Source organism: Poecilia mexicana, unplaced genomic scaffold, assembly GCF_051168715.1.
Source record: "Poecilia mexicana isolate PSO_F unplaced genomic scaffold, ASM5116871v1 scaffold_2, whole genome shotgun sequence".
Lineage (NCBI taxonomy): Eukaryota > Metazoa > Chordata > Actinopteri > Cyprinodontiformes > Poeciliidae > Poecilia > Poecilia mexicana.
In genome coordinates this window covers 36,807,831-36,834,670 of record NW_028263371.1, presented here as the reverse complement: position 1 = coordinate 36,834,670, position 26,840 = coordinate 36,807,831, and the positions used below count along the sequence as shown (strand labels likewise).

The following is a 26,840-nucleotide window of genomic DNA, read 5'->3' as shown; positions in this document are numbered from 1 at the left end:
AGAAGGACAACAAAATGTAATATATTTTTCACAGAAAGAACTTTAAAAACTCAGAATAAATGTATTAGTTCATTTTATACTTTGAAGTAGTTACAAATAAATAAATGCAACAGAGGTAGGAATAAAAAAAATGAAATATATTTGTACTGTACATGTCTATATTTTGTCTCAGAGTAGCTTTATTTCTCGTACCATAAAAATCTGATGCTGGCCAATTAAAACCTGTGATGATTGCAATATGTCTTTTATTTTAGTATTTGTTCAGAGTGCTGTCCAAATTAGTGGTTGAATATTTTGCATCATGTTTGTCCTTTTTAGGTCAAACTGGACTTCTTGAAGCTGCTGGAGAACGGAGTCCTGGCTGCTTGTAAAGAAGACAAAGTCAAAATTGGACTATTTTAATTTAACATCTGTGTGATCTTATTGTTTTAAATGATCACAGAAGAGCCTCGCACTGTTTGTTTCCCACTGTGTTTATGTCCGCTTCTCATTTATTCTATTTTTCTTCGACCAGAGTTTCTACAAAGTCTTGAGAAGTCTAGGAAAGTATAAAATATCGTTGTTTTCTACTTCTGGGTTAGTATGGAAAAATGTTTGGGCGTCAAGATTTTATTGCCCATTTAGTTTTCTAAAACATTACAGCCTGAGTTTACCTCTCAACCACTTTAAATCAGACTTTTAAGTTGGACCCGGAGTCTGGTGTAATTGCTAAACAAGACTTTGATACTGCTGTTTTCACATTTCTACAAATAGAAGTAAACATTTCACAGAATCTGTATTTACTAAAATCAAGCAAATGGAAGATGACTTCAGAGTGATGTTTCATGAAAACCTAACGTCTATATAAACAGTTAAAGGCACCTTCCTTGTACTTTGACAATAATAGCACAAAAGCTTCCTAAAAATGCAGAAACTATAAAAAACTGACATTGTGGAGTGGAAAGGAGCCATTTGTGTAAAATGCATGTCAGAGTGTGATGTGTGGAATAAACTAGCTCAATATAAAACCTCCATACTGTTGTCTGTTCTTACAGGAAGTCCCTCTTGAAAATGTGAGGTCACTGGTTTACATCAAACAGGAAGTCATTTGTCATAGCAACTTTAGAGTAATGCAATTCTTTTTTTTACTTTTATCAGCCAATAAGAGGTAGAAATCTTGTATGGTTACAGTCGAATGAAACAGGAACTTGTTTCAGGAAAAAAAAAGTACTTTAGAGGTAATTAAACAATGAGACAAAGGTAACACAAAGAGGTAGTTAGGCAAGAGATTGTGGTTAATAAATGACAGGTTGCAACTGACTCCCCACCCAGTAGTGCCTGGGGTGAGTGCTGTGCGTGTTTGATAGCACACAGGCGGATATCACTGACGTTAAAAAAACAAACAAAAACAAAAAAAAAACAAGAAAAGAAGACAGAGCGTCGTTTTCTCAGGTGCCATTTTCAGCCGTCGGTCCCACTCATGGGGAAAACCAAAAACAAGTCTGGGCCCCTGGCTCGGAGGCCGGACAACTCGGCTTTCAAGCAGCAGCGGCTCCCCGCCTGGTCTCCAATGCTAACCGCTAACACTGTGCTGCCTTTCTTCTACCTGCTGGCTGTGATATGCATGCTGCTCGGAGTGTGGCTGCTTCTCCTCGTACAGAGCACGCAGGAAATAAAGGTGAGCGTAAATAACTCTTGCTTTTTAGTTCTCACTTTGATGTGTAGAAGAGAAATAAATATCCGACAGTCTGCGTGGGTGGAAGAGGCGCAGGGACGGGAAGCTCGGAGCACTGAGCAATAAAAACGGGGAGTGGCACAGATACACAGGAGCCAAGGTTAAGGTTTGAGTCCTGATTCATGTCGGTTGTTTTCAACCCTTCCAGCTGGACTACACCGATCTGGGAAACTGTAATGAGTGTTTCGACCTGCGTCGAAATGTGAGCAACGCAGCGCAGACCTGCAGCTGTCGGGTGGAGTTTTCAATTGACAAATCATTGAAGGTACCCAACCCTGTGTGAGCGTGTTGGACATACTGTGACATCAGACCCTTCCATGGCTCAACTTTCAAATTCAGAATCCAAATTGCATCACGTATAATTTTCATTTTTATTATTATTTTTTTACTGTGTGTGCCTCAGATTAGAGCACATTGCTTCATATTTTGGCTCTCTCCCAAGGGCGATGTCTTTTTCTACTACGGTCTCAAAAACTTCCATCAGAACCTCCGCAGGTACATGGACTCCAGAGATGACGGACAGACGTTGGGCAGGATAAAGAATTTAAAGGTATCTCTAGTTGTTTTTGCCACTTTAGAGGTTATTATTCTCATTCGTATTAATTTTTGTAGTACAATATTCAATATACATTCAAAAGCTGAAAGTTTCCCTCAATTTTCTCAACTCCGCCTCAGTCAGATTGGATGGTGAACGTGTGTGAACAGCAGTTTTCCAGAGATTTTCAGAGTTATTTAGGTCTGGACTTCTAACACGTGATTATTCTTTGGTCTGAACCGCTCCATCCCATATTGCTCAGTGTATCTTAGCTGCTATCTAGTTTGCTTAGCGCCATTGCAGAAGGTCATCTACACTGCCATGATGATGCCACCGCCATGTTTCACAGTGGGGACGGTGCGCTCAGTGCTGGGCAGTGCTGTTTTCAGTTGATGGATTAATCTCTGTGAGTTCAAAACGCGGCGTATTGTTTTAAAACCCAATCCTGCTGTAAAACACTCTACTCTATATTCAGTCTTTCTGGTATGTTTCTTGGTCTTCACGGTTTTGTTTGTTCGTTTTCTGACAGTGTTCCTGTTGCCTTCAAAATGCAGCATTTATTCATACAGACTAAATTACGAGCGGAGTCTACTTTCAAACCCAGTGACTTTTGAAGGCAGTTTGTTGCACTCAATTGTGAAAGAAATGGAAAAAGAATGCATCGTTTTTCCTTTCACTTCACACCTGACTACTGTCCATGAAGACCTATTAGTGGTTTTAGTACTGACCTGTCTGAGTTTACCAGCTCCGTACTACAAGAGGACCTTCCCATGAATCCTCAGTATTTACATCCTGGATCTCTAAACTTCTAACATCCAGGCCCGTTGAAGCTGTTGAACTTGCTGATGGTCTGTTTCACTTGCGCTGAGAGATTTCATGACTGCATGCTGCGGATTCACACTAATAGCTTCCACATGCAGAGCTTGGAGTCAATTAATGTAAGGTATTTCTACAGGCTTAAAAAAAAGGCAAAATATTTATAAAAAAAAAAAAAAAGCCTGCATATATTTGTGAAACAAACTCTGGATCCAATTTTCCAATAACAGCTTAGGCTCAAAATGGGATTCTAAACATGCAGAAGCTGCAATTTATAAACTCCTTAAAAGCCAAAACTGTGTTTTGTTAAAGGTAGTTCATTTGAAAATTGATTAGTTTGATCCTCATTTGGTTTAATATCAATAACCTGTTTAGAAGAGTTACATAAACATATTATATAGTGGACAGAAGTATAGTGGTGAAAACTGGGCAGCTTCTCCTGTTACAGATTTACATGATTTACAGAATATTGAAATAAAATTAGCAGTTCCAGTGCAAAGTTAACTGAAATATCCATTTAGTCTTAAAGAACTTGCATTAATTTCTCATTTTCTTCTGAAGAACCCAAGTACTTATTGTGCGCCGTTTGACAAAGATAATGACGGAGTCCCCATCGCTCCCTGCGGAGCGATCGCCAACAGTATGTTCAACGGTAAACAACGCTCGCCACCCGACACGTCGTCAATCTCTGCATCGGCCAGCTGACTGTCTTTTCTCCTCCCAGACTCCTTCACCCTGAACTATCACCTCTCCAGCAGCCGTAGTGTTCCTGTTCCTTTGCTGCGAACGGGCCTCACCTGGTACACAGACAAAAACATCAAGTTCCGCAACCCAAGGACCGACAATCTAACTCTTGCTGAGGTCTTTGAAGGTAAGGAGAGACGACGCGACCTCGGTCTCAGGAAGGGCTTTCGTTTCTCTCACGAAAGATGCAAGAAGCCGGGCACGAGGACAAACCTCTAGCGTTTCCTCCGCAGGTACGAGACCGCCTCTGTACTGGCAGAAGCCTGTATACAGTCTGGACCCACATGACCCGAACAACAACGGTTTCATTAATGAGGACCTGATCGTCTGGATGAGAGAGGCGGCTTTCCCCAACTTCAAGAAGCTTTATGGGATTTTAAATAGAGCAGACCCCATCTTTGAAAAAGGGCTTCCGAAGGGAAACTACAGCATCGATATATCCTACAGTATCCTTTCACTGCAGTTTTCACGGGAAACCTCCTTCAGGCACTTGTTTGACGGTTCACCTAAAGTTCAAATGAGAAAAAAAAATGAATCTCACATCTTTAGTTGAAGCTGCATATTCTGAGACTAAGTCATTTTTCTTGCATCACATTATTCCACAACAGAATCATCTTTATTTTTACTTTGTTTTAATGTGTTTAAAAAAATTCTCATCCACTCTTCACAATGGTAAAGACAAGACAAACATGCACATAGGGCTGAAACGATTCCTCGAATGATTCGAGTACCTCGATTACTAAAATTCCTCGAGGAAAATTTACCTGCCTCGAAGCTTCGTTAATTTATGTTTTATTAGTTAGCGCACCGTGTTCCGGCCGGGACTTCATTTACGTTGCGCGGAGCTCTCACTTCCGCCTCTGAGTTGTTGACAAAAGCTAAGTCTCAGTGGCATAAAGTCCAATCTTCAAGATTGGCCCGTGGGGATTTTATTGATTGATGATAATGCCCGACTTTATCGTTTTTGGGGAACCAATAAGCATCCTTAAAATGACTGGGGAATGCCTGGAGTACGGCAGCATTTCTCCTCCGGGGCTGCTGGTTGAAAGCGAACGGCGGGAAGAGCGCTGAGGTGAGCGGATAGACTGAACAGGGCGGGCGGCTGAGTAGCTGATGCTTACCGTGTAAATGTAGCTTTACCGACGAACCGCACAATAAATTTCATATCCCGGTCTGAAGAAACGGGTGGCGGAGCGCATCGTACATGGCTGGTAGATGAGTTTCTGAGTGTGACCAGTGAAGGTGTCGTAAATATCCCGTATTGCTTCCCCCCGTGTTTGCTGAATTAATGTGCTCAATTTAATGAATGGATTTTCCTACATTGTGAAACCGTCAATTTATTTGATTTACGTGATTTTTTTTTTTCTTTCCCAGAAGCGCTAAAATTAGTGGAAGCTGCCATGTTTATTTGCATGCTACCTGCTACAGATTAGCCTTGACCTCCTGCCTCTTCAGACTTCCCTGTGCAGCACTTCCAGGGCAGGAAGGGAGTGGTGCTGACCACGCTGACCTGGTTCGGAGGCCAGAACCATTTCCTGCCGATTGCCTACCTGGTAACCAGCAGCCTGATCCTGCTGGCGGCCGTCGTCCTCACCGTGGCCTGGTGGAAGTTCGGAAAGGATGGGAAGAACATGAAGGAATGAAGCATGGAGGCGTCAAGACAGAGGACTGAAACTGATGAAGGATTGAGCTGATACTCGCGCTGCTGAGAAGGTTTGCAGACCAGAGACGGGAGACCCAAAGTGACAAAATTGTTGTTTTAATAGGAAGCAGTCAAGCTGCATTTTAAACCGTAGTTTATGTTTATTTCAAGGGTTCGTGATGCATACGTCACATTAGGGCCTTGCTATACTGGAGCACAAAGTGCCATAAGATGGGGTTTTTCACATCTTTTTGCTAAAGAGAGTTAAATAATTAAAGCACTTATTGTGTTGCATTTTATTTTAAAAAAAAAAAGAGTAATTTGGGAGATGTAAATTGTTTATTTGGAATAAAGTCAAAAGGATTAGAGTGAAACTGAAAATCCTAGTTTTTAGAGGTGCAAAGTGAGCAGCTCATGACTGGTCCCAATTTTTCACTTTCACTTTATAAACTTGTTGGCTCTTTGTGCAGAAACTCTGGTACTGTGAAAGGTAAAACTTGTTTTTTAATTAAGGCTGATACACCAGGTGCTTTTTAATTTGTTCCAAAGTCCAGAACCTAATTAACTTTGAAATCAGAATAAACACCAATTCATATTAGAAAGTTCTACAAAGAAACTTTCTTATGTGAACTTTTAAAATAAACGTACATGTTTTGACACCCAGATTTTGCAGTGACTCTGCCCAGACACAGCAGAAAGTAGGAAAAATATTGAGTGCCGTTATGTTTTTTTGTTGATTTTTTTTAAGAAGCAAGGTTAAACCCTCAAAGTGGCCACCAATAGCTGATTTGTGCTTCTCAGTTTTGCATTTCTCCGTTAAGTTTCACACCTTCGTCTATCACATGAAATACAGAATCAGCTCATTTAAATGCTTAATTATATTAACCTGTTAATTTAATATGAAAGCCAAGCTGTTATTTATATTAGTCAATTGCAATGACTGAATTTTCAGTGAAGCACTAAAGAAATAAACATTTCTTTAATAAAAAAAAAAAAACATCTTTATTCCTTTTTCTCCTCCCAAACAGATTGATTCCACCTTTTTTATGCAACCAGGGAACTTTTAATCTCCATAAATCACTCTGTGGTTATTGAACACAATCGGCGCGTGACACTGGCGCACCTTGCCACAGCTGAGGCGGCTGTTCTGAGAAAATATGAAGCAGCTTGATGCACGTTTGTCCACCATCTGCCCTCCTGTCAGCCAGTGTTTTGCTCAGATCAGTGCCTGCAGGCGTGCAGGAGAGGAAAGCAGTTTACCGGTGCGACATTTAAACGGTTAAACACTCGGACGCCGATGAACACAGACGACGGGAACAATCGATCTAAACGCTTCAGGACAGATGCAGCACCGACTTAAATACTAAATCACACACTACCATTTGCAACAACATTACACTTCTCTAATTTAAGACTTTTTTTTTTTTTTAAATGGTTGTGACGATGGCACAGATTTGGACCACAGAAGGCAAGATTTGGTCTCCATCAGGAAAAGTCACGGGTAAAATACTTCATGACAGAAGTTATCCTAAAAAAAAAAAAAAAAAAAAACTTTCAGCCATAACAGTGCAACAGATTGATTCGCTAACAGTGAGGGGGGGCCGCTCGGTAATCAGCAGGATGTGAAGTAAAAAACAATCCGACAATCGTTTGACCTAAAAGGATCGCAGTGATGGAATTACAACAACTATTAACAATTTCAAGTCATGCTTTAAAACACAAGTACCACAAGGAAGGCGACGCGATCCGACAACGCACCATGGCGCGGTTCGGAAAGGATCTGAACGCAAGCGACGCAATGAAACATGCAGCGACTGGATGGAGAGACGATCGGGGTGGAAAATCACAGCTTCGGAAGAGAACAGGTGGACACATCACAAACAGGGACAAAGTCTTTCACAAACAGTAGTCAGCTTCCTCCTTTCCGTCACCAACACATTCATCGTAGTTTCAGTGATAGGACTCTAAAGGCACCACACAAGCAGTTTTTGTAGCCTTGCTGAAAAGTTCAGGAAATACAGACATCTCCAGCTGAATCTAAAGCTAAAAAGGTAGTGTTCATTCAAGACTTCAAAGCCAGGTGGGTTCTCCTTCCCCAAACCGGGCTCGTCCGGCCTCTTCGGCGCTCAACCAGCTGGCTTTGGAGGAACACTTTGAGGGACCTGATAGGTCAGATCCTGAGTGGGCGTGGTCTGTCCGTTGGCATTTTTAGGCGTGTCATAGACAGACCCCCCAGACTGGCTGCTGTCCGTCCATGTGAGCAGTGAGCTGGGCCCCACAAAATTAAGCACTTTGGAGGGCAGGTGGCAGCCCATGTCCACCACGATGGGAGTCGCGTATTCGGCTCCTGATGACGGCAGCGGCTCCGCGTAGGGGTGGTAAACGTCGGGTGGGATGGGAGCGTCGTACAGGTCTGGATCCGAGTAGCCCGGTTCAGGCCCTTCGTCTGGTTTGAAGGTCGACCGTGCACCCAGTGTGGTCACGCCGCTCACCAGCGGCTGGGCATACTCTGTAAACAAAATGGAGGAGTCAAAGTTATTTTTGGGGCGTTTCGGAGCATTCTCTGCGTTGGAAGTTTAGAGCTCCCGTTTTGGAATACTGTAAGGGTTCATTCACACCAGCCCAGTTCGGTCCGCTCTAATGGACCTCTACCAAGTTTGTCTTCAAGGTCTGGTTGGTTTAGGGAGGTGTGAATGCCCTTTGCTTGATTGCCTTCTTCCCATTCAGCATCCGTCTTTTGTTTCAAATGGAACAAAAATTTATACTTGAAGGCTTTAAGAAGCACCTATAAGATGTTTATTTCAGATCACAACCTGCAGTGCAATACTGTTTAATTAATGTGGACAAAAGGTGATAAATACTCACCCTGTGATCATCAATTTGCTTTTTTGCTATGCTGCAAACAATTTTTTCAAGCTCTGTTTTAAAAAAATAATACTGCCAACCTTAATCTTTAGGGAAACAATATAGGTCATGTTCATCACTTTAAATTTATTGAACCCGATTTAAACTGATGGTGGTTTAAACTCGCATTGATTCAAATAACACCAGGAGTATAAACTTTGTCTCTGTTGGAGTATTGCGTCAGAGTTAGGACTTCCCTCTTGCTGGACAGAAACTGATCATCGGCTGAATATTTTGCATAAAAACTACCATGATGTGGGATATTTACCCACCTGCAGTACTATGTAATTCTGAATAAATTAAGGCAACATATTTTGCAATCCTTCTCACAGAAAGTGAAGTAGTAATGTGAAAAGATGGCCTCCAGGGGGCAAATACAGAGGCTGACGAGATGTATTCTTGTACAATAGTCTAAGGAAATATTAAGCTTAAAAGATTTTGATAACTTTATAAGAAACACACGACTAAAACATCCTATTAGCCTTAAAAAGGACCAGATTATTTATTTTTTTCCTCGCAGTGAGCAGGGCGTACCTGCAGGTTCGGCGTGCAGACTGGGAACGGCGCTCCGTCCCGCCAGCCGGCTGACCTCAGGGGTGCTGTAGCGAACCGAATCCTCGGTCTCCATCATCTTGGAGGGCAGCAGCTGCTTCATGCTTTTCCACCAGACTGCAACACACCAATAATGAGTCGCGGAGCTGCAATACATGCGCTACTCGAAGTGACAAAGCGGTGACATACCTGTCCGATCCCAGTAGGGAATGTCGTACGATCCTTCTGCGCTCTTTTTCCTGTACGGAGAACAAAAGGTCAGTAAAGGAGGGGATTTCACGTTTAGGAGACGTGAGGAGACACAAAGTCGTACTTATTCCTCCAGTGGCAAACGCAAGCCACCGTCAAGATCAGAGCGGTCAGAACCACGACCGCCACCGGTACCAGAACTGCCATCAGCACCACGTCTGGGAGTGAAAATACAACACTGAAGCTGAAAACAAAGATCTGCTATTGTACGGACGGGAGGTCTCACTCTGGTCAAAGCTACCTTACCTTTGCCACAGTGGGGAGGCATCGTCGTGTTTCTGATGTCCGGCGTGTGCGTGGCTTCGCTGAGGTGAGGCGGGTGCTTCGTCTTCGCGGGAGGTGGAGTGGAACCAGAACCGGAAGTAGTGAACAGTTTTGTAGCAGCTGCTCTGCCACCTGAGCAAAAGGACGGCCAACAAAATACATCCATGAATTGAACTTTTTTTTTTTTTAACTCACTGATACAGAAACTCAATTTTGCAAATTAAACATGCGGTACTTAAAAAAAATAAAATAAATAAACTTTGGAGTTTTATACATCCTGCCAACAACAGTTTAGTGCATCGTTAAAGTCCTTAATTAGTCCTAAAACAAGTGATTTATTATAGGGTGGTTCAAATAGAACAAGTTGTTCTTTTTAGCTTTGGAGCCAAAACAAAATAGATAGAACAAAGTTTGGGTATGCAAATGTTTCACCATACTCTCTTCTTGACAAAACTTGAGGTGACTTGCAAAAGTATTCACACCCCTTAAACTTACTGACATTAAGATCATAAACGTCACAGTATTTTACTAGTATGTTTATGTCATAAAGTAGAACATAATACTGACGTGGAAGTAAAATGCTCCACGGTTTACAAATGTTTTTCACAAAAATAGTGAATAGTGTTTCATGGATTTGAAATCATCAAATGCATGGTGTGTGTGTATATATATATATATACACACACACACACCTGACATTAAATTAGTTGGAAATGTTGGAAAATCAAAATCATTTATTACTTTTCCTTCCAATTCAGAACTATACACTACTTTTTTTTGCTTTTATTACTCTTCCTATAGCACCTTTACTTGACCAGGATGTCTCACTGAGACCAGAAATCTCTGACCTGTAAAAATACTTTTGCCGGCTTTTTAATACATTAAAGGGATGGTTGGTGGTGAACTAACTTCCTTTACCTCCAGGAACGCAGCCAAACAACTCCAGCTTCAGAGCAATCCTCTGTTCCCACGAGGTGGGATTTATCCTCACAAAACGAGCCTCGATTGGAGGAATGAAGTTGTTCCTCACCTTGTCCTGGTAGTCCATGTTACCTTGGAAAATCTACCATAGATTAAGAAGAAGAAGGAAAAAAGAAACATGACAGCTGAAAGTCAGAGATGGCGCAACAACGAACAACAGCTATTTCCCCCCCACTGGAAAAGCTGATAGCTACTATCTCCCACACAATGAGGGAGTGTGTGAATCCCCCACAGTGAACCGTCACAGGCAGCAGCTCCGCCGCTCAATCCATATCCTTCCATTATTAATACCCGACTCGGCCATTACAGCACTTATCTGCGACCGCTGCCTCCTCTCATTTCCTACCATCCACGTCTTTTAGTCAATATCAGCTGCTGGGGAAACAAAATACTCCTACCGCTTTAAGAAATTACTTTACCCATTTACTGTAATTTGGAGGGGAAAAAAAAAAAATGAAGAAAACATAAAAGCAAATGACGTAATGGCTGAACAAGCAGGGTTTATTATTGATTTCTCCTTTTTTTTTTCTTTTTTTTGTACCTTGTCTTGTGAAGAATTAGTTTCCCTGTAGAAATGCCACTCCTTGCCATCTTTGCTGAACAGAACCCGGTATGCCTTCACAAAGTACGGGTACTCGATCCGGTCGGAACCCGTGGTGACAATCGCTGCAGAGAGGAGACAGTCGGCTTACAGGTGAAGAATAAACAGGGATGCACAGTATTGGAAAACCCTCAGATTTTCAAACCATTGTTGATAAGTAGCATCAGCGTATGTGTGTGTGATTAGACTGAATTGGAGCTACATAAATAGCGTTGTAAATATTGCCATAAAGACATCAGCTGTGATCTCCTCCTTTCCTCTCCTATGTGAGCGTCTGCTTGGGATATATTATCCAATAATTATTGTCCTTTCCGAATAATCTGTTGTGATTTAAATAGTTCTAATATATTTGCTACATATATTGTGCAGCTTTAAGGACTAATACTATATTCTTTATTTGGACTGAAAGCTGAGCTCCACGTCTTTACAGAAGCAGCATTCATGCACAGCATCAATATGAAACCTTAGAATTAAGCCTTTTGTTTGTTTAACTAGAAAGTTAATGATCCACAAACACATACTGAGTTAATAATGCAAAGCTATGCTGGCAGCTTGTCAGACCAGGACAGAAGCAGGGAGTATTCTCATTTCGTGCTGCTGGATCAGAACCAGGTTTAAAGCAGAGATTCAAAATGCACAAAGATGAATCGGGAGCAAGAGACAAAGTCAATAGAGAAGGCAATATTTTTTTTTTTTATTGCATTTGAACTCAAAAAAGCTGTTTATCAAAGCTTTTAGAACCTAAAATGGCTAAATCAGAGAATAAAGTTATAAATATGATTGAAAGTCAGGAAGAGAGACGGTTGAATCGGATCTGATCCAAGGTTTGAACTGCCTCTTTGTCTCTCCGCTCTTTTCATCTCCTCTGGGATTTGAGGTCATAGTTCAGGTATTATTTGAGCTTTAAAAGAGGCCAATCGGCTGCTCCTATTTGCAAGAACAATACCTTGTTGCTACTGTTGCGCATCGTAGCAACTGTCCGAAATGACGAGAGCAAAAATCTTTCGAACAGCACGGCATCCAAAACCGGAGGGAATAATCAACCCAAATCATTATGACTAAAGATCTTGTTAAAGCAATAGAGAGGAAAAGAACAACAGAACAGAGGTGTACCTGTGATCCTCTTCTCCCTCCTGAAGTCAACCTGCAGCCACTGCTGCCGGTCGCTGGGTGAAGGAGCCCAGGGAAGCCCGGGCTTCTTCAGACGAGCTCCCGACTTCCCCCACACGACGTGCTCACCGGCGGTGGTGTTCCAGTCCCACACGGATGAAACGCTGAGCTGAGAGTCCACAATACCACCAGACTCCAAACCCAGCGTCCCGGAGCAGCCTGAGAGAGGCATCCGTAACAGAGGAGGAGGCTTGGTTTTAAAACACGCTTTCAACTGGTGTTTGGAAAAGTTTGTACATGCTTTTTTTTTTTTTTTGCGTGTAAGAAAAAACATATTTCTATATGCTTTCTGAGCTCCAAGCGTTCACAAGAAGAAAACAAAAACTCACCATCTGTTTTGAAGGTGAAAAGATTCTTTGATAAAATTCCTCTGAAAGAAGATGAAACAGAAACTACGAGTGAGAGACTGAACAGGAGCGAAGAAGGTAGAGATGAGTTTTCTGCGCTGCGGCGTCTGTATTTCTCACACAGTGGAAGTGACGTTATTTGCCAGTGTTGCCTCGTAGTGAGGAATGCCTGTGCTGCTCACCACGGTGATCTTCCCTCCCGCAGCATTGGACACCGCACCTGCATGGATAGCCGCCACGCACAGAGGGGACGACTGCAGGGACGAGCACAGGAAGGGAAGACAGCAGAGACTGTTGCTAGGTACCTTGACAGCACAGATTCGCATCAATTCAACCGTGAAGAGCAAACAACTTACAGTTTTTTCAAGATGGTGGAAGAAAAAAAAAAGGGCTTCAGACAAGATGACAGACTGGAAAAACCTGCTTTGGGTAAAATATCTCCAAAGCTATAATAGTACTAAAGGGGACAAAAAAAATAAAAAATAAAAAAAATATTCTCTCGTTGCCACCACCCTATACGACTGTTAGCTTCTCAGTAACTGTACAATATGGACACCAAGGCTAGAACAAGTCCATCCAACTAGCCAGATATGTTACCGTCATGCAGGGCGTTAAATGCTGAGTACATGAGATTTCTTTTGCTTTTGGGATTCAATATATTGTGAAGTTTTAGGTTCATGATGAATAGATTAGCTTCATCTGCCCTATTGAATATCGAAACCAAAATATTATGATGCAGAGCTGAAGCTCTTAGTCGTGATTAGTCGATCTATTGAAGTAATTGTCAACTAACTTGGAAATCGATCAATTGTTAACTGGACTGTACAGACTAAAAAAAAAAAAAAACTGTTGCTCAAAGAACACCAGAGGACAAAACACAAAAAACCTGCTGTGTCTGTAAATACATTCTACCCACAACTCCTTTAATGTCAGTTTTAGCTTGAACCTGGTTCAAATTCTATAAAATACAAAAATAATCTCCTGTTAAGCATCTTTTTGTGTCCAATTATAAATCGGTTAATGTTATGAAATTACATAGTAGTCCTTCGCTGTATTGATAAATCAAGCAGAAAGGGTTAAAACCTTTCACATGTTGAAGTTAGATGTTTTGTTTTAGATTCTTTGCTACAACTGATTAAGTGTTCATTTAAGGAATGGTATATTATGGCAATTGAGGTAATAACATTTATATTTTCTTATTTAAAAAAGGAATTGAATTATTAGTTTGCATGCATTTTAATGCATTTCTAATATTGCATAAAAAAGGGCTATTGTGACAAAGTGAAAAATCAGCTGAACGTTGCACATTTTTTATCCGATTAATCGCCTGTCAAAATAACTGATTACTAAAATAATTGTTAGTTGCCGACTGTGGATTAATTCTAGTACTATTCCACAATCGGCCATGCAATCTGAAGAAAACCTGTGAAACAAAGACTGTTGAGGTTTACTTTAATTAAACCTGATGTTCCTGAGTGAAGCAACGGCCAATAAGAAGAAGTTTACGTTAGCCGCTACAGCTCCACTGCCAGTTTTGTGCAGCAATGCGGTGTCCGCCCTGCGTTGCAGTGTGATCACTTTAACCTTCAGACTCGAGCAGATGAGTGACATCATCCTGATTCATCAGCTCCTCTCTGTACGGGAGCCACCGATGGGGAATGTGTCACGGCCGACTGCATTCCTGTCCAAACCTGCTTCCACATCACAGAGCAGCTGAGAAAAACCCAGATTACCCTGCCGACCCCACCTCTTCCAGAGGAGGAGATCCTCCATACGAGCAGCTGCTGGAGCGGGAGTGAAATTTTATTACGGGAAAAAAAGACCCACAGTGGAATTCACAGCTGAGGAGATTGTGGGAAAACTGGTGACCCGCAGAGTGACGAGTACACATGCAGCAGGCTGGGATTTATGCACAAACGCAGCAGTAAAAAGCCTGCCACAAGCCATCAACACCTTCGCTGTGACTCTTAAACTTCCCAAAAGTCGCACGCCACATCCTGGAGAGAGGGTTAGCAAAAACCGCTGCGACAAAAAAAATAAAAATAAAAAAATCGCTGCACCCTGCCTCCAACGGAGAAAACCGCACACTTAAACACACGCGTAGCAAGATGTTGGGAAGGGTAAAAGACACCTAGAAGTGAAATAGTAATCTGAGTGGAAGGACTAATACAACATACTGACAATCACCATTCTGGAATCACACACACGCCCTCCAGAAAGCAAAACATGAATGAATCACACGCAAATAAAAACGCACCCGGTGTCCACATGCAACGCCGTTTCTCTAGCGTTTTAATAACATTGACTCATTCGGCAGGTTTTTGTCTCTCCAGAAACACTCAACACGCGGCTCTGCTCGGCGCTCTCCTGCAGCTGGACTGGATTACAGGGTTATTATTTTCAGCCAAACTATTATCTAACCTCCCTTTTACCCAGTGACCCTGCCCCTCCTCTGTTCCTGTGGGGCGCCTCGCTCCCTGAAGCGCACGCCCCCGCGCTCCTCCCTGTCTTCCCATCTGTCAGGAACACCCTTCCCGCCACCATCCAGCAAAAAAAAAAAAAGGTTCCAAAAAAAATTAAACTAATGAGGTCACCATTAGGAGACTAAGTAACACTGACCTAAAGCACAGCAGGGGGTTCCGTGAGGTCATCAAACCAGGACGTGGCGTTAACTCACCTCTCTGTATCCGTTTGGTGTAGTTCCAGAAATCTTCTCTGTAGATGTCAAGCAGCCTGCAGGACAGTATTTACTGTGAAGAAACAAAGCAAAAACACTAAGAGTATCAGTCTGGTCTTTGAACAAAAAACCTAAATAAAATCGATGCCAAACAAACGGCGTTCACCTGAACTCCGCCTCTGGGAAATCAGATCCTTTGTCGAGGCAAGTGATTAAATCTGCAAAGGGGAAAAACAAACGGCATCAGAACTGGTTTCTATGCATGTCGCTGCAAAACAAACATTCTCTCCTCCTCTATAAAAAGGAAACCACCGCTGCGTTTTCTGCAATCAGTCGTCTGAAAATTATAAAGTACAGCGCTCAAAATAAAAACCATTGTTTCCCAAAACCGGACGTGTTTTTAGAGAAACTTCTAAAATTAATTGCATTTTTCTTGATCCACTCAGTAAGTGGAGAGACACGGCACCTCGCTAAAGTATTCACGCCTCTTTAGCTTTTCGTATTTTGTCATGTTAGATCCACAACGGATGGACGGACGGAGAGCCTCTCTGACCATTAGTCTTGACAGTTTTGCCACACATTGTGAGTTTTTGATGGAGTTGTGATCCAAATCTTTGGATTTACCTCCATCCATCTCCCCACCAAACCCAGTCAGCTTCCCTGTCGTTGCTGAAAGACAGAATTCCCATAGCACCATGCTGCCCCCACCATGTTTCAAAGTGGGACTAGTGTGTTCACGGTAACGTGTGTGTAAGGGACAGAGCAACGTTCAATGGCCGACCTCAGGACCTTTATTAACTCAGGTTTATAGTCAGTAACTAATATTTTAGTTGAAATACGCAGACTATGGGTCCAGGTATAATAAACATGTATATCCTACTAATAAAGTTTGCTGTTCACTGGATTATATTTAATATAATCCATGCAAACCTGAGTGGTTTGTATAAATTTGACCTCCTACAAGTTTGAATTACCTTCTCATCCATGAGTACAACAGGTTTTTTTTTTCTATGAATTTGAATGTCATAGAAAGAAAAAGGATTTTATAAATATCAGGAAATTTAATTTCTGTCTATAGAAATCTAAATGCGAGGGTCGCACAATTTCAGGAAAATATTTAGATACCGTTGCTGAAAATGTTAGCGGTAGAGTCACAGAACATACTGAAAATGTCTGAGTGTGACTCAAACTTTTGCCTGCGAAGGAAAAAAAAATCCATACATGTAATATATAAGATTAATTAGTTCTGTCAAAATTTAAGACCTGGAAAAAACTTATTAAAGGCCAACTTACGTTTTTGATACAAAATTTGAGATTTTACAAGGATGCAGGGAATATTATACCCCATCAAACATAGCATCCATTATTACTGAGATATTTTACACATTGATACTGCGGTTCAATAGACTTTATAACAAAACTCTGTGGGAGCCATGTCAAATGTTTCCCCATAAGGGAAGCATGTACAAGATGACTCGAGTAGAAAAGCGACTGAATGACCTCTATAAAACATTTTTGGATTGGACCTGAAAAACTCCCGCAGCTGCTCGCATGTTAAAAACAGACTTGCCAACCGACTTCAGACGTCCTGGATTTGTCCCGATTGTGGCTTGAACTGCATCACTCAAAGGAAAAATAAATCTGAATCCATAAATCCGCGGAGATTCAATTTGAATTTTGAACCCGCCGCGAATCTTTCCATGTAAACTCTGAAAAACAACAAAGCGGCCCTGCGAGGCCGTGGGAGTACAATGGGTGATCAAACACACCAGTCATGTCTCGCAGGATGACGTGGGCTGCTGGGAATGTCATGTAAACTCTGCGGTGACTTGCAGCCCTCCTTCTGCCGTGACCACATTAATACGATCAAAAACTGTACCTCGAAAACGAAGTTAAGATGGAAAAAAAAAATAAAAAGGAGAGAGAAAAAAAGCCACCTCGCATCGCCATGGTGATTGGTTAACTTTTGGTTCAAGCTGCCCACCCACACACACCTGAGTGATCATTTTCATGTGAGGAAAACACATGCATCAGCTTTGTGGTGGGAAAAATGCCACCCAGTGTGATTCAGTCGAGCCACGATGACCGTCGGAGCTAAATAATTGCGGATACTTATTTCTTGCGGCTTCGGCTCGTCTCTTGCCTGTTGTTGGTTTTTTTTTTTTTTTTTTTTGTTAAACCCTAGAATATTTCTGTAGCTTACTGACCAACATGTGCACTGAGATAAACAAGATATTTGTTTGTCTCAAGTTTTTAAGTTCTCGAGTTTTGGATGTATTTAAAAGAAAAACCTCAAACAGGAAGGGTATCAAGGGTATATTAGCAGCTAGTTAATAGTAGCCTCAACCGCCTCGAAAACGCAACAAAGATGTCAGCATGCGACTCAAACTTTTGCCTAACAGAAAATCCCACAACAAAAACACCTATAAGAGATGAAATATTGCTGACAGGACAAAATTTTATACCTGTGATTAGTCAATTAACTTACTTTTTTAAAATGGATTTAAGATGTTTTAAGGCCAAACTAGTTTAGTTACAAACTGGCATTAGGGACATAAAATCAATGTTTTGAAGTGGGTATCACGAAAGCCTGATCTGCAGGAGGTGTGTCTGAGTAAAGCCACCTACAGCCCTGACCCGGTTATACCAGTTCAGCTTGTGGACGGATACCCAAAACATTTGACCTGTGTCAAAGTTTGAAGGGGAAATTCTGCCAAATAATAAAAGTTAAATTGCGAATCTGAAGCCATTGTTCTTGCACTCAGGGAAACGGGAATAATCCTGGTCATCCTGACTGATGTAATCCAGGAAACCTTCAGTCACATTTTATGCCAAGAAGTGAGAGCGAACGGCTATATTCCTTTTTTTTTTTTTTTTTTTACGCAGTGTATGTAAACATCTGGTTTTAACTGCACATCTGATAGCACAGATCAAATGACACACAGAGACGAGGAAAACGCAACAAGCTGCCAGCTTTTAGACAAACCCATATGCTAAAAAGATTTGTGTATGAGTGTTTTTTCAGGACAATACAATTACTTCATAGTCATAAAAATAAAGCTGGGGTACAGAAAGAAAACAGCTGTGACTAACAGAGAAAATCCTAGCAACTCTTACCTCCAGGGCTAAAACAAAAACGGAACCAGGCTCAGCGCTCAGGTCTCGTAATTAAAATGAATGCCACTGGAGAAAGAAGACAAAAAAAAACAAAAAACAGAATGGTGTAGAGCAAACCAGCAGCACCTGACTGTTCAGTGGTGGAGTAGGACAGGTAGAATCCACGTCCCGTACGGTGCATCACACTCCTGAACTGGACAGTCACCTGGTTGCCCGAAGACTCGATCAGCTCATCAACCTTCTGATCCAAACCACAGTATTTCACTTTAATGCAAGAAATAGAAAAGCACAGCGATTAGTGAAATTTTACGCAAAGATTTAATAAGAAAGTATGGAATAAATTCACTGTATACTCTTAAGTGATGCTGCCTGGTTAATTAGTTAAGGTATCGCCTCAACTTGCCAGGCTGCATTCACCACAGACATGATGTCACAGTTTTCCAAATGTCATTTTAAAAAAAAAAAGTTACCGCTCAGCTACCACTCCTTTAGTTTATACAGCATGACCAGAGTAACCGGAAATATCTACACAACAGTCCACCTTTGTTGCGAGTGAGAAAATGGCAACCCCCTCCTTTCAGCCGTGCAATGTGCAGCAACAAGTGGGGGAAGGGCAGCACCTCGCTATGCTGTGCTCTATAAAGCTGGAGAATAAACAGGTCGCTCCAGGGCGTTTTGCTTGACGTCTCATTAAAGTTACTTCAAACTGTAGGAATAGCAGGATGGAAAATATATTTTTTTAAAGTGACTTTATTTTAAAACCTCAATATTCACAACGAGTCCAAGCTTTCTCCAAGCTGAGTGACAAAATAAATGCCTCCAACCTCTTCATCCAGTGATCCCTCAACCACAACAAAATGAAATCAAACTTAAGACCAAGTTTAATTCTCGACCCAATCCGGATCAAAACTTATAGCAGCAATTGTCCTAAGACGGGGAAAAAAAATGACATTAGCACAAATGAGTTCAACCTAAGGAGCAGGACTTTATACATCAGGTTAAGTTGACTAAAAGATGACTAATTTCCCAGTTTCAAGAGCAAGCACCAACCTCGACACTCCCACCACCCAGTATGAGGTGATCATACTGGTATGGGGCCAGTAAACATTCCATTGTAACAAAATGAGCAGCGTCACTTTTCCCCGTGTCGCAGTTTTCTGATTGATCAGCATATTTTCACAGTTACTTTTCTCACACTTTTAAAGGACAAAGAAAACATGAAATGAAAAGCCAGCGAGAACTACGCGGCTCAGGATAATCCATTATGCAACATTATTAAGCTGTTTGCAACAATAATTCACTGAGACTCAATTAGACCTGAATTTCAACCAGAACATTTATTATGTCCAATCTAGTGTTATTAATGTTGGCTTGTCTACTCAAGAGTCTGGTCAGACGGTTGTTTTGAATCCAACGCTCGTCCTACAAAACATCAGTTACTTATAATTAAGACATAAAAATATGTTTTTATTATTTTACTATTCATTAGCTCCATTTCGATTACTCCCCTTTAAGACTGCGCAGTGTGTCTCAGAAGTGCAAACTAACAGACTGGATTATAATTTTAGTCGGTGACAGTGATTGTGGACCAAGCTACGTAAATTCAGTGAGAAATGCTCATGTTTCTCTCTGACTGCTGCAATCCTCTCACAAATGGCTTCTCCTTTCATCCCTACACACAAAGTGGGCTTCTGTGGTTCTGCTTGTGGAACCACCGAGAGCCCCAGGAATACCCATCCATTATGTTTTTTGTGTGTTCTTTAAACAGAGGTGAAAGCAGCTTTAAGTATCAGTATCATGTGTCAAAGTAGACCGGGCTGCTTTGGGCTTGAGGTTAGTGGTTTGTTGTCTCTAAGTTAACCTACCCCAGATAAACTTCATAATACAATTAACTAAGAAAGAAAGTCGACTTTCTGTTTAGAAACATGACCAGAGTAAAGGCAGACCCACTTTTAGTTGGGTGGATTTAAATATAACCAGAGCATCGCTCTACTTACTCTTTGCTCAAACCAGTGAGCATCAGCACTGTGCAGTTTGGTTTCTTTAAAATTAAGCTTTGGCTGAAAGTTCACAAGTTTCACAATTAACCAAAAACATGCACAGCAAAGGTGCTTATATCTCATAAGCCTTTTAACATTTATAGCGAACTTAAACTCCGATGTAAATGTATATCCATCCAAACATAAAAAAAGTACGGAGGGAATTTGCATCCATGTCCCTTAACTTTGAAACTTGGGATTGAAAGTAACAAAAATAATACTTTAATGATGGCAGACCAAAAACTGATCATCCCAGTCAAAAGTAACTTCAAGACTATTTGATCACCACAGAGTAACTGTAGAATGTCCCCAGATGTTTTGCTTTTTTTTTTTCTTTTTTGACAAGCACACAAACAAAAATAGCTAAACAACTTCACCTTACAGCACTACTTATAAAGTGGGACAAAGAGCTGCCTGACCTGAAGCAAAGGGTGGCTTTTAGTCGTTCCTAAAAGCCACCCTCTAATCCTAAAACCTGAGTCTGTTTCACAAAACCAGTCGGTATCTTTCTTTTCTCACCAATCTCAGTCTTTTTGGATCCGATGCCGTTGTAGAGGCGGAGATAGTTGACCTGGCAGTCGCTGTCTCCCAAGTCCAGCAGAGCAAACCGAAAGTGGATCCTCTTTCCACGCGGCACAGTGATCTCCCACTCACACACAGTGTCACTCGGGTGTGTCCTCGGATTGTCCAGAGAGGACAGCGTCCCGCTGCTTGGGCCGAGCACACTGGGGCCGCAGCCATCACCTGCAGGCGATACACACACATTTATATTTACAAAGCAACGTGAAAAAGAATACATCATTTTAAGATGCTACTTTAACTGCTGCAAGCTTAAAGTTTCCTGTTTTTGAGTTCAGCGATTCCAGTTTTAGTCCATCTTCCTACAAGAGAAGAAAGGAGCAGGGAAACGACACCTAAGAGGGAATAAAGGAAGGGTGGACAAACGCACTAATACAAATAGCAGAAAAAGAGAAACGGGGAAGACAGGCTCCAAGGGAAGGAACAAATGAACGAAGAAGCAAGAAGAAGAAAATTAAAGACATTATGGCCTGACACGGAGGGACAACATTTGGACAATGAGACAGAAAATAAGGTGAGGAAATTCCAGTATTTTTCAAGATTCTTGTCTCTCTTTACTGCTCATCTGCATGTGAACAGAAATAAAATCAAATTTCATCAATTTCCCTTTACAGGCAATGTAGAAAACTGGAGACTCCATTATTAGCCCAACAAAGCATTGAATTTTCACATTTTTCCGTCTCTTAAGGTACCTTGGGAAACGACCAACCACATTCCTGACTTCTAATGCAGCCCTGGCTTCCCCAGAAGCTGTTCAATGGCTAAAAGTTTTCAGACCGATAAAAATCTTCACTGCTTCAGTTTTTATGGCGACGCTTTGCATCGTGTCTAAGTTGCAATTCAGACAAAATGCCTCTTTTCCCCCAAAATGAATGAAAACGTACTTAATTGCAAAAACATAGGCTGCACGCTGTGTTTGGGCCAGACACAAATGACCAGTTATCATCCGTTCTGTGATCTCATGGTCTGCCTAGGAGGAAATTGTTAACCAGGACAGCTAACCTGATAGCACTCTGTCATTTTTATTGGATTAGAAAGGCAAAATGGCTGCTTAAAGTGGCTTAAAATCATTTTTCCTATGGTGAACCATGGCTATTTACAAGACATCACATGTTGTAATCAATTTTCATGAAGGTAATTTGAATATGTTGTTATGGGAAAGACTGTACACCAATCAACAAATGATCAAACTGCTAAGAAGCTTCAAAGCGTCCATGTGTAAGAACCGTTGCCTAAACAGGATTCAGCTAAAGGATTTGGTTGCCACCAGTGTAGAGCAATGGCAGCATGCTGGTATGATTGCAGTTACGCAGAGTAAGGTAGACAATGCTAGGGAAAGCAGACACAGAAGCTGATCTTCTCAAAGTACAACATCAAGGACAGACTGACTTTCTGCACTAAGTACCAGGACTGAACTGCAGAGGACAAAGGCAAAGTTATTTTTTTTAAAAGTCCCCCCGCCCCCTCGGACTGATTGGGACATCTGGAGGAACTTTGCCAGATGAACCAGAAGCAATACAATGACAAAACAATGCTTTTCCAAGCACAATGCATCACCAGGTAGCTCACATTGACATTTTGGGTTCAAGCCCAGGAAATGTCCCAGATGAATCAAAAACCATCTTCCACCCCATCACTTGTGCAGTTTTGCAAGGCACTTAACCCCAAATTGTCCCCCGACCTGCATAGCGCCATAGGAAGTTGTGTTTGTTGTAGGTGCAGTTGGGTGACTTGGACTCCAATGTAAAGGTCCTTTAAGTGGTCCAAATGACTAGAAATGATTAGATTAGCTCAGTGCAATTAGATCAGATAAATCTACTTGCACGAACCCTTAAACCTGGAAGTTTTCCTACATGATTTCCCCTTCAGCTCCTTTATCTTAAGTAATTTCTGGGAAGTTAAAGGTTTGAAGCATTCTGAAACCTGAACACACTCTTTTGTACGTCTACTCATTATCTTATCAACCTGATCCAGCTGCCTAGAGAAACCAGGAGCTTCTGAGGGATAACAGTGCAAATAAACCTTGCACTAGCTCACAAATCTTGACCTCGGTTTTAAGACAAAACAAGAAGTCTGTTATACATTTCTGCTCAGAACAAACATACTTTGCTATTGATGAGGTTAAAAGAGACAGATTACACATCCCTACTGTTGCACTCACTACCATGGATGTTCAAGTAAAGAATGTAGTTTGTCTTGATATCTTGAATATTTACTATCACTGCTTACGAAAAGAACAATTCCTAAGAAGTGGCTACAGTGGCTGCGACAGACTGGCGACATGTCCAGGGTGTACCCCGCCTCTCGCCTGAAACGTTTGCTGGAGATGGACACCAGCACCCCTCCCGACCCCACTAGGGACAAGGGTGTAAAGAGAATGAATGAATGAATGAATGAATGAATGAATGAATGAATGGATGGATGGATGGATGGATGGATGGATGGATGGATGGATGGGTGGGTGGGTGGGTGGGTGGATGGATGGATGGATGGATGGGTGGGTGGGTGGGTGGATGGATACAGCGGTTTGCAGAAATGCAGCCTCTTAAAACAAGCAAAGGAACAAAGAAAACAGTTTCCTAAAATAAAATCTTGCATGTTTTTAACACTCAATCCACTCATCTCCTTCAGTTTAATTGGTATTCAGAAGGTTTCAGAGTTTCAAGTTTGGAAAACCCCAATAAAACCATCCCAACAAAGTCAGAATTCCTACACAGAAAGTCACCAGGCCACCCCGGCCTCATTATCCAATATATATGAAACACAAGAGCCGCAAAGCTGCAGGAATCTACTGCTTCTGTGCAACTTTTTATGTATGTGAGAGTATATAAATGACAGAATAAAAAGTTAATGTGTTTTTACCCGTTTGTATTTCTAAAAGTATCCAGCCCTCCCACTGGTTTCTTGAACCACAATGAGAACAGATAGATAGTTGTACAGAATTTGGGAACAAATCAACACGTAACCTATTAGCTATAGAAAACTGTTTATCTTTTAGAAGAAAAAAAACAAACAAAAAATACATTTTGTGTTTCACTGGCATTCAAATGCAAATCTATTAGATCATCATATTGGAGAATTGCAAGTTTACAAGCAAGCTTGTTTGTTTAATCATTAAATGTCACGAGGATACCGGTGTCCAAATGGACCCATTGACTTACATTTAAGTGTAAGTCGATGGTTAGGGGTTAATCTACCAGAAAAAAAAAAGCTTGTCTGAAGAGTGGAGTGGAACAACTCAGATAAACTAGTTGTATTTCACTACATTCTTAAAAACTAGTTATGAAAAATATTTCTGCATTTTAAGCCCTGAAAGTTTTCAATCTCATGATCAGACAGATTACGGTTGCTGGTTCCCCACTCTCACTCCTATTCGACAAATGAATGAGCTTAATAGAGTCAAACCTATTTCGTACCGACAGCAGGATGATGGCCGAAAACCTGAACACCTACAAACAAAACTGAAGAGTTGGTTGGTCCTCAAACAGATGGGAACATTTTTAAAACTTCATGCACACACACTGGGAGGCTACAGTGAAACTGTTGTTCACTGTTGTTGTTACTGACTTGTGTGGTGCTCCATTTACCTCTGAAGTAGATCAGCACAATGCGCAGAAATGCAAGTCATCATCGCAATATTGATGCAGCTTATATTACAATTGCAGATGACTGCTTTGATGCAACATTTAGTGGCGCATTACATTTCTAATGAGATGCTTTAATGCTCAGTGTGCCAAAAATATTTCCAGTCAGTTGGACGGACTTTCGCTGCCCTTGATGTCGACTTTGATAAAGCGGCGGAGACTTTGTGGCGATGGGAGAAAGAAAAAGAAATGTGGGTTAAGTGTAACCGGTATCCTTACATTATTCAACAATAATAACAGCCCTATTATGAAGTTGGAAGTTTGACTATTTCCAAGAATGTAATGTTAAGTGATAAGCTCAGCTGCTAGACTGAATACAATTAGCAGTAAAAGGCAAGTTTATTTTTAGAGCACATTTCAGCAACAGGGCAATTCAAAGTGATTTACATGATGAGAACATAAAACATCAGATAAAGCATCCCATTGCAGGCCCAGATCAATAAGCTCCTCCTGCAATATTACCCACATGTTACCCTTTCATACTCATCCACTTAGCTGGGTTGGAATTTTCTCAATGATATGATACTTTGATAAGTATTGGAGATCGGTACTGGAATTGCAGCAGTGCCATCTCAGTTCATAATTTAAGAACTTAAATTGCTTTAGGCAGATCACCTATTATTTAGCAAATCCTACTGAGGAAAAACAAGACACCCAGGTACAATGCTAGCAGTGCAAAGCATTAGCTTTAGCTTACAGACTGTTTTGACTGGGGTTTCATTTTAAAACTGTATTACAAAATGTACTGCGAGAGAAGTTGTTATAATCGTTTGAACCTTATCCTGGATTCCTGGCTGTGTGATAAAACTTTGCAGACACACGTCATGGTGCTAAGTGAATATTATGCGAGCCTTGAGTTATGCAAGAGCCCTCTGAGTGGACATTATCCAGATGAGCAGAACAAAAACACGACAATGACTCAGAAATGTTACTGAAAAACTGCAGTGAGCTACAGCTCACATTACGCTCTGTAACACCAGTAATCTCTCCTGAAGTGATTTAAAACCATCTTTGTGTATATTTAAAAAGTATTGCTAGAGTCAATAAATTAGTGACAAACTGGACACACGTGTTTACCCCCAACCCCAAAGTGTTAGGAAAAGCCAATCCATCCGAGTGTAGTTTAGTTAAACTTGAGTTTGAGTTTAGCTATGCTTTTATTTGGCTTTTTTTCCAGTCTTGTGCTTAACACATAATCTCCTCTGATGTGCATCAATCATTTAATTTTGTTTATGGCAAAGAAAAGGCCATAAACTTTTTAAATGGCGTCGTTCTTTAAACCGACCTATAAAAAGGCCTAACAAATGGTAAACCTAAACGGTAACCAGTTTATTGGGAGACTAAAATCAGAAACACATTGTTGCTTTGACAGTAAAATCCTTAAACGCCTGCTGTTCATTTGTTACAAACACTCACAAAATGAAAAATGAAAACGTCAAAATTCAGGAACCGGTTTGCCTGGTTTTTCCCCGAGCAGTTTTCCACCAAAAAAAAAAAAAAACAACAACAAAAAAACACACCAACCTCCACAGTGCGCGGCGTGAAGCAGAGCCCACGTACACACACAGACACACGGCCATGTAAGGCAGGTTTCAGTTAGCTGGACAATAACACTTCCTAAAAGCCCCCCCAACAACACCTTAAACCGGGATGTGTTCGTGTATTTGCGGCCACACTGGCCTCCTCCGGTTATCGCCGCAGCTGTGTGGCACCAACCTTTCTGGCCTCGACAGCCCTTCGCGGTGAAAACGATGAGCACGGACAGGACGAACACCCCGGCCCCTGTCGGTCCCCTGCCCACCATTACCGCTCTGCCCATAGCAGCCTGCAGTCTGAATGCATACTGCTCGCTTCTGGCCCCAGCTGCTGCTGCTGCTGCTGCACCGCTTCAGCCTGGACGAAAGGAAAAAAAAAAAAAAAACAATGGAGAAGACCAAATCTTTATCTCCTCTAAAGCGGGTAAGCGCCTGGTTTCCTCCCGTGGATGTGTTTTTGTTTAGTTGAAATTTAATGGTGGTTAGCGACACGCTCGCAGTGGAGGAGGTCACTGCTCTACACACACTCAGCCAATCTGTGGAGATACTTCCTACACACACAGACTCCACCTCCGGATCTGGGAATGGGATACCCGAGTCCCCCAAGTGGTCTGAATGATCCCACACAGCCATAAAATGCTAGGGGGATTCTCATCCAGCTGAATGGGGGGGGGGGGGGTATTGTGTTTAAATAGTTGGACTATCTGGAAAAAAAAAAGTATCAGAGTTT

The 26,840-nt window shown here is 41.5% G+C and overlaps 3 protein-coding genes across 3 annotated transcripts in view; 2 read left to right on the top strand and 1 right to left on the bottom strand.

Annotated features, from left to right (window-relative positions):
* The window catches only part of cmss1 (cms1 ribosomal small subunit homolog), a 34,607-nt gene extending 33,596 nt beyond the window's left edge, over positions 1 to 1,011 (top strand). Inside the window, exon 10 of the mRNA XM_014997235.2 lies at positions 319 to 1,011. Within this exon, the coding sequence (XP_014852721.1) occupies positions 319 to 402 (84 nt within the window). The 3' untranslated portion in view covers positions 403 to 1,011. The remainder of the gene's footprint in view (positions 1 to 318) is intronic.
* A 215-nt stretch (positions 1,012 to 1,226) lies between these two features.
* cdc50c (Cdc50 family member C) lies at positions 1,227 to 6,448 on the top strand. Its single transcript, XM_014997234.2, has 7 exons — positions 1,227 to 1,657; positions 1,863 to 1,979; positions 2,157 to 2,264; positions 3,627 to 3,717; positions 3,790 to 3,936; positions 4,043 to 4,255; positions 5,265 to 6,448. Exons 1-7 carry the CDS (start codon positions 1,460 to 1,462, stop codon positions 5,450 to 5,452), a joined length of 1,062 nt encoding a protein of 353 aa, XP_014852720.1. The 5' UTR covers positions 1,227 to 1,459; the 3' UTR covers positions 5,453 to 6,448.
* On the bottom strand, positions 6,426 to 26,675 carry dcbld2 (discoidin, CUB and LCCL domain containing 2). Its single transcript, XM_014997233.2, has 15 exons — positions 26,292 to 26,675; positions 20,872 to 21,096; positions 18,440 to 18,577; positions 15,363 to 15,414; positions 15,197 to 15,269; positions 12,640 to 12,773; positions 12,502 to 12,542; positions 12,116 to 12,331; positions 10,943 to 11,067; positions 10,339 to 10,483; positions 9,403 to 9,552; positions 9,221 to 9,314; positions 9,097 to 9,146; positions 8,890 to 9,024; positions 6,426 to 7,960 (listed from the first exon to the last, which is right to left on the bottom strand). Exons 1-15 carry the CDS (start codon positions 26,392 to 26,394, stop codon positions 7,578 to 7,580), a joined length of 2,064 nt encoding a protein of 687 aa, XP_014852719.1. The 5' UTR covers positions 26,395 to 26,675; the 3' UTR covers positions 6,426 to 7,577.
* Between the last annotated feature and the right edge of the window lie 165 nt (positions 26,676 to 26,840).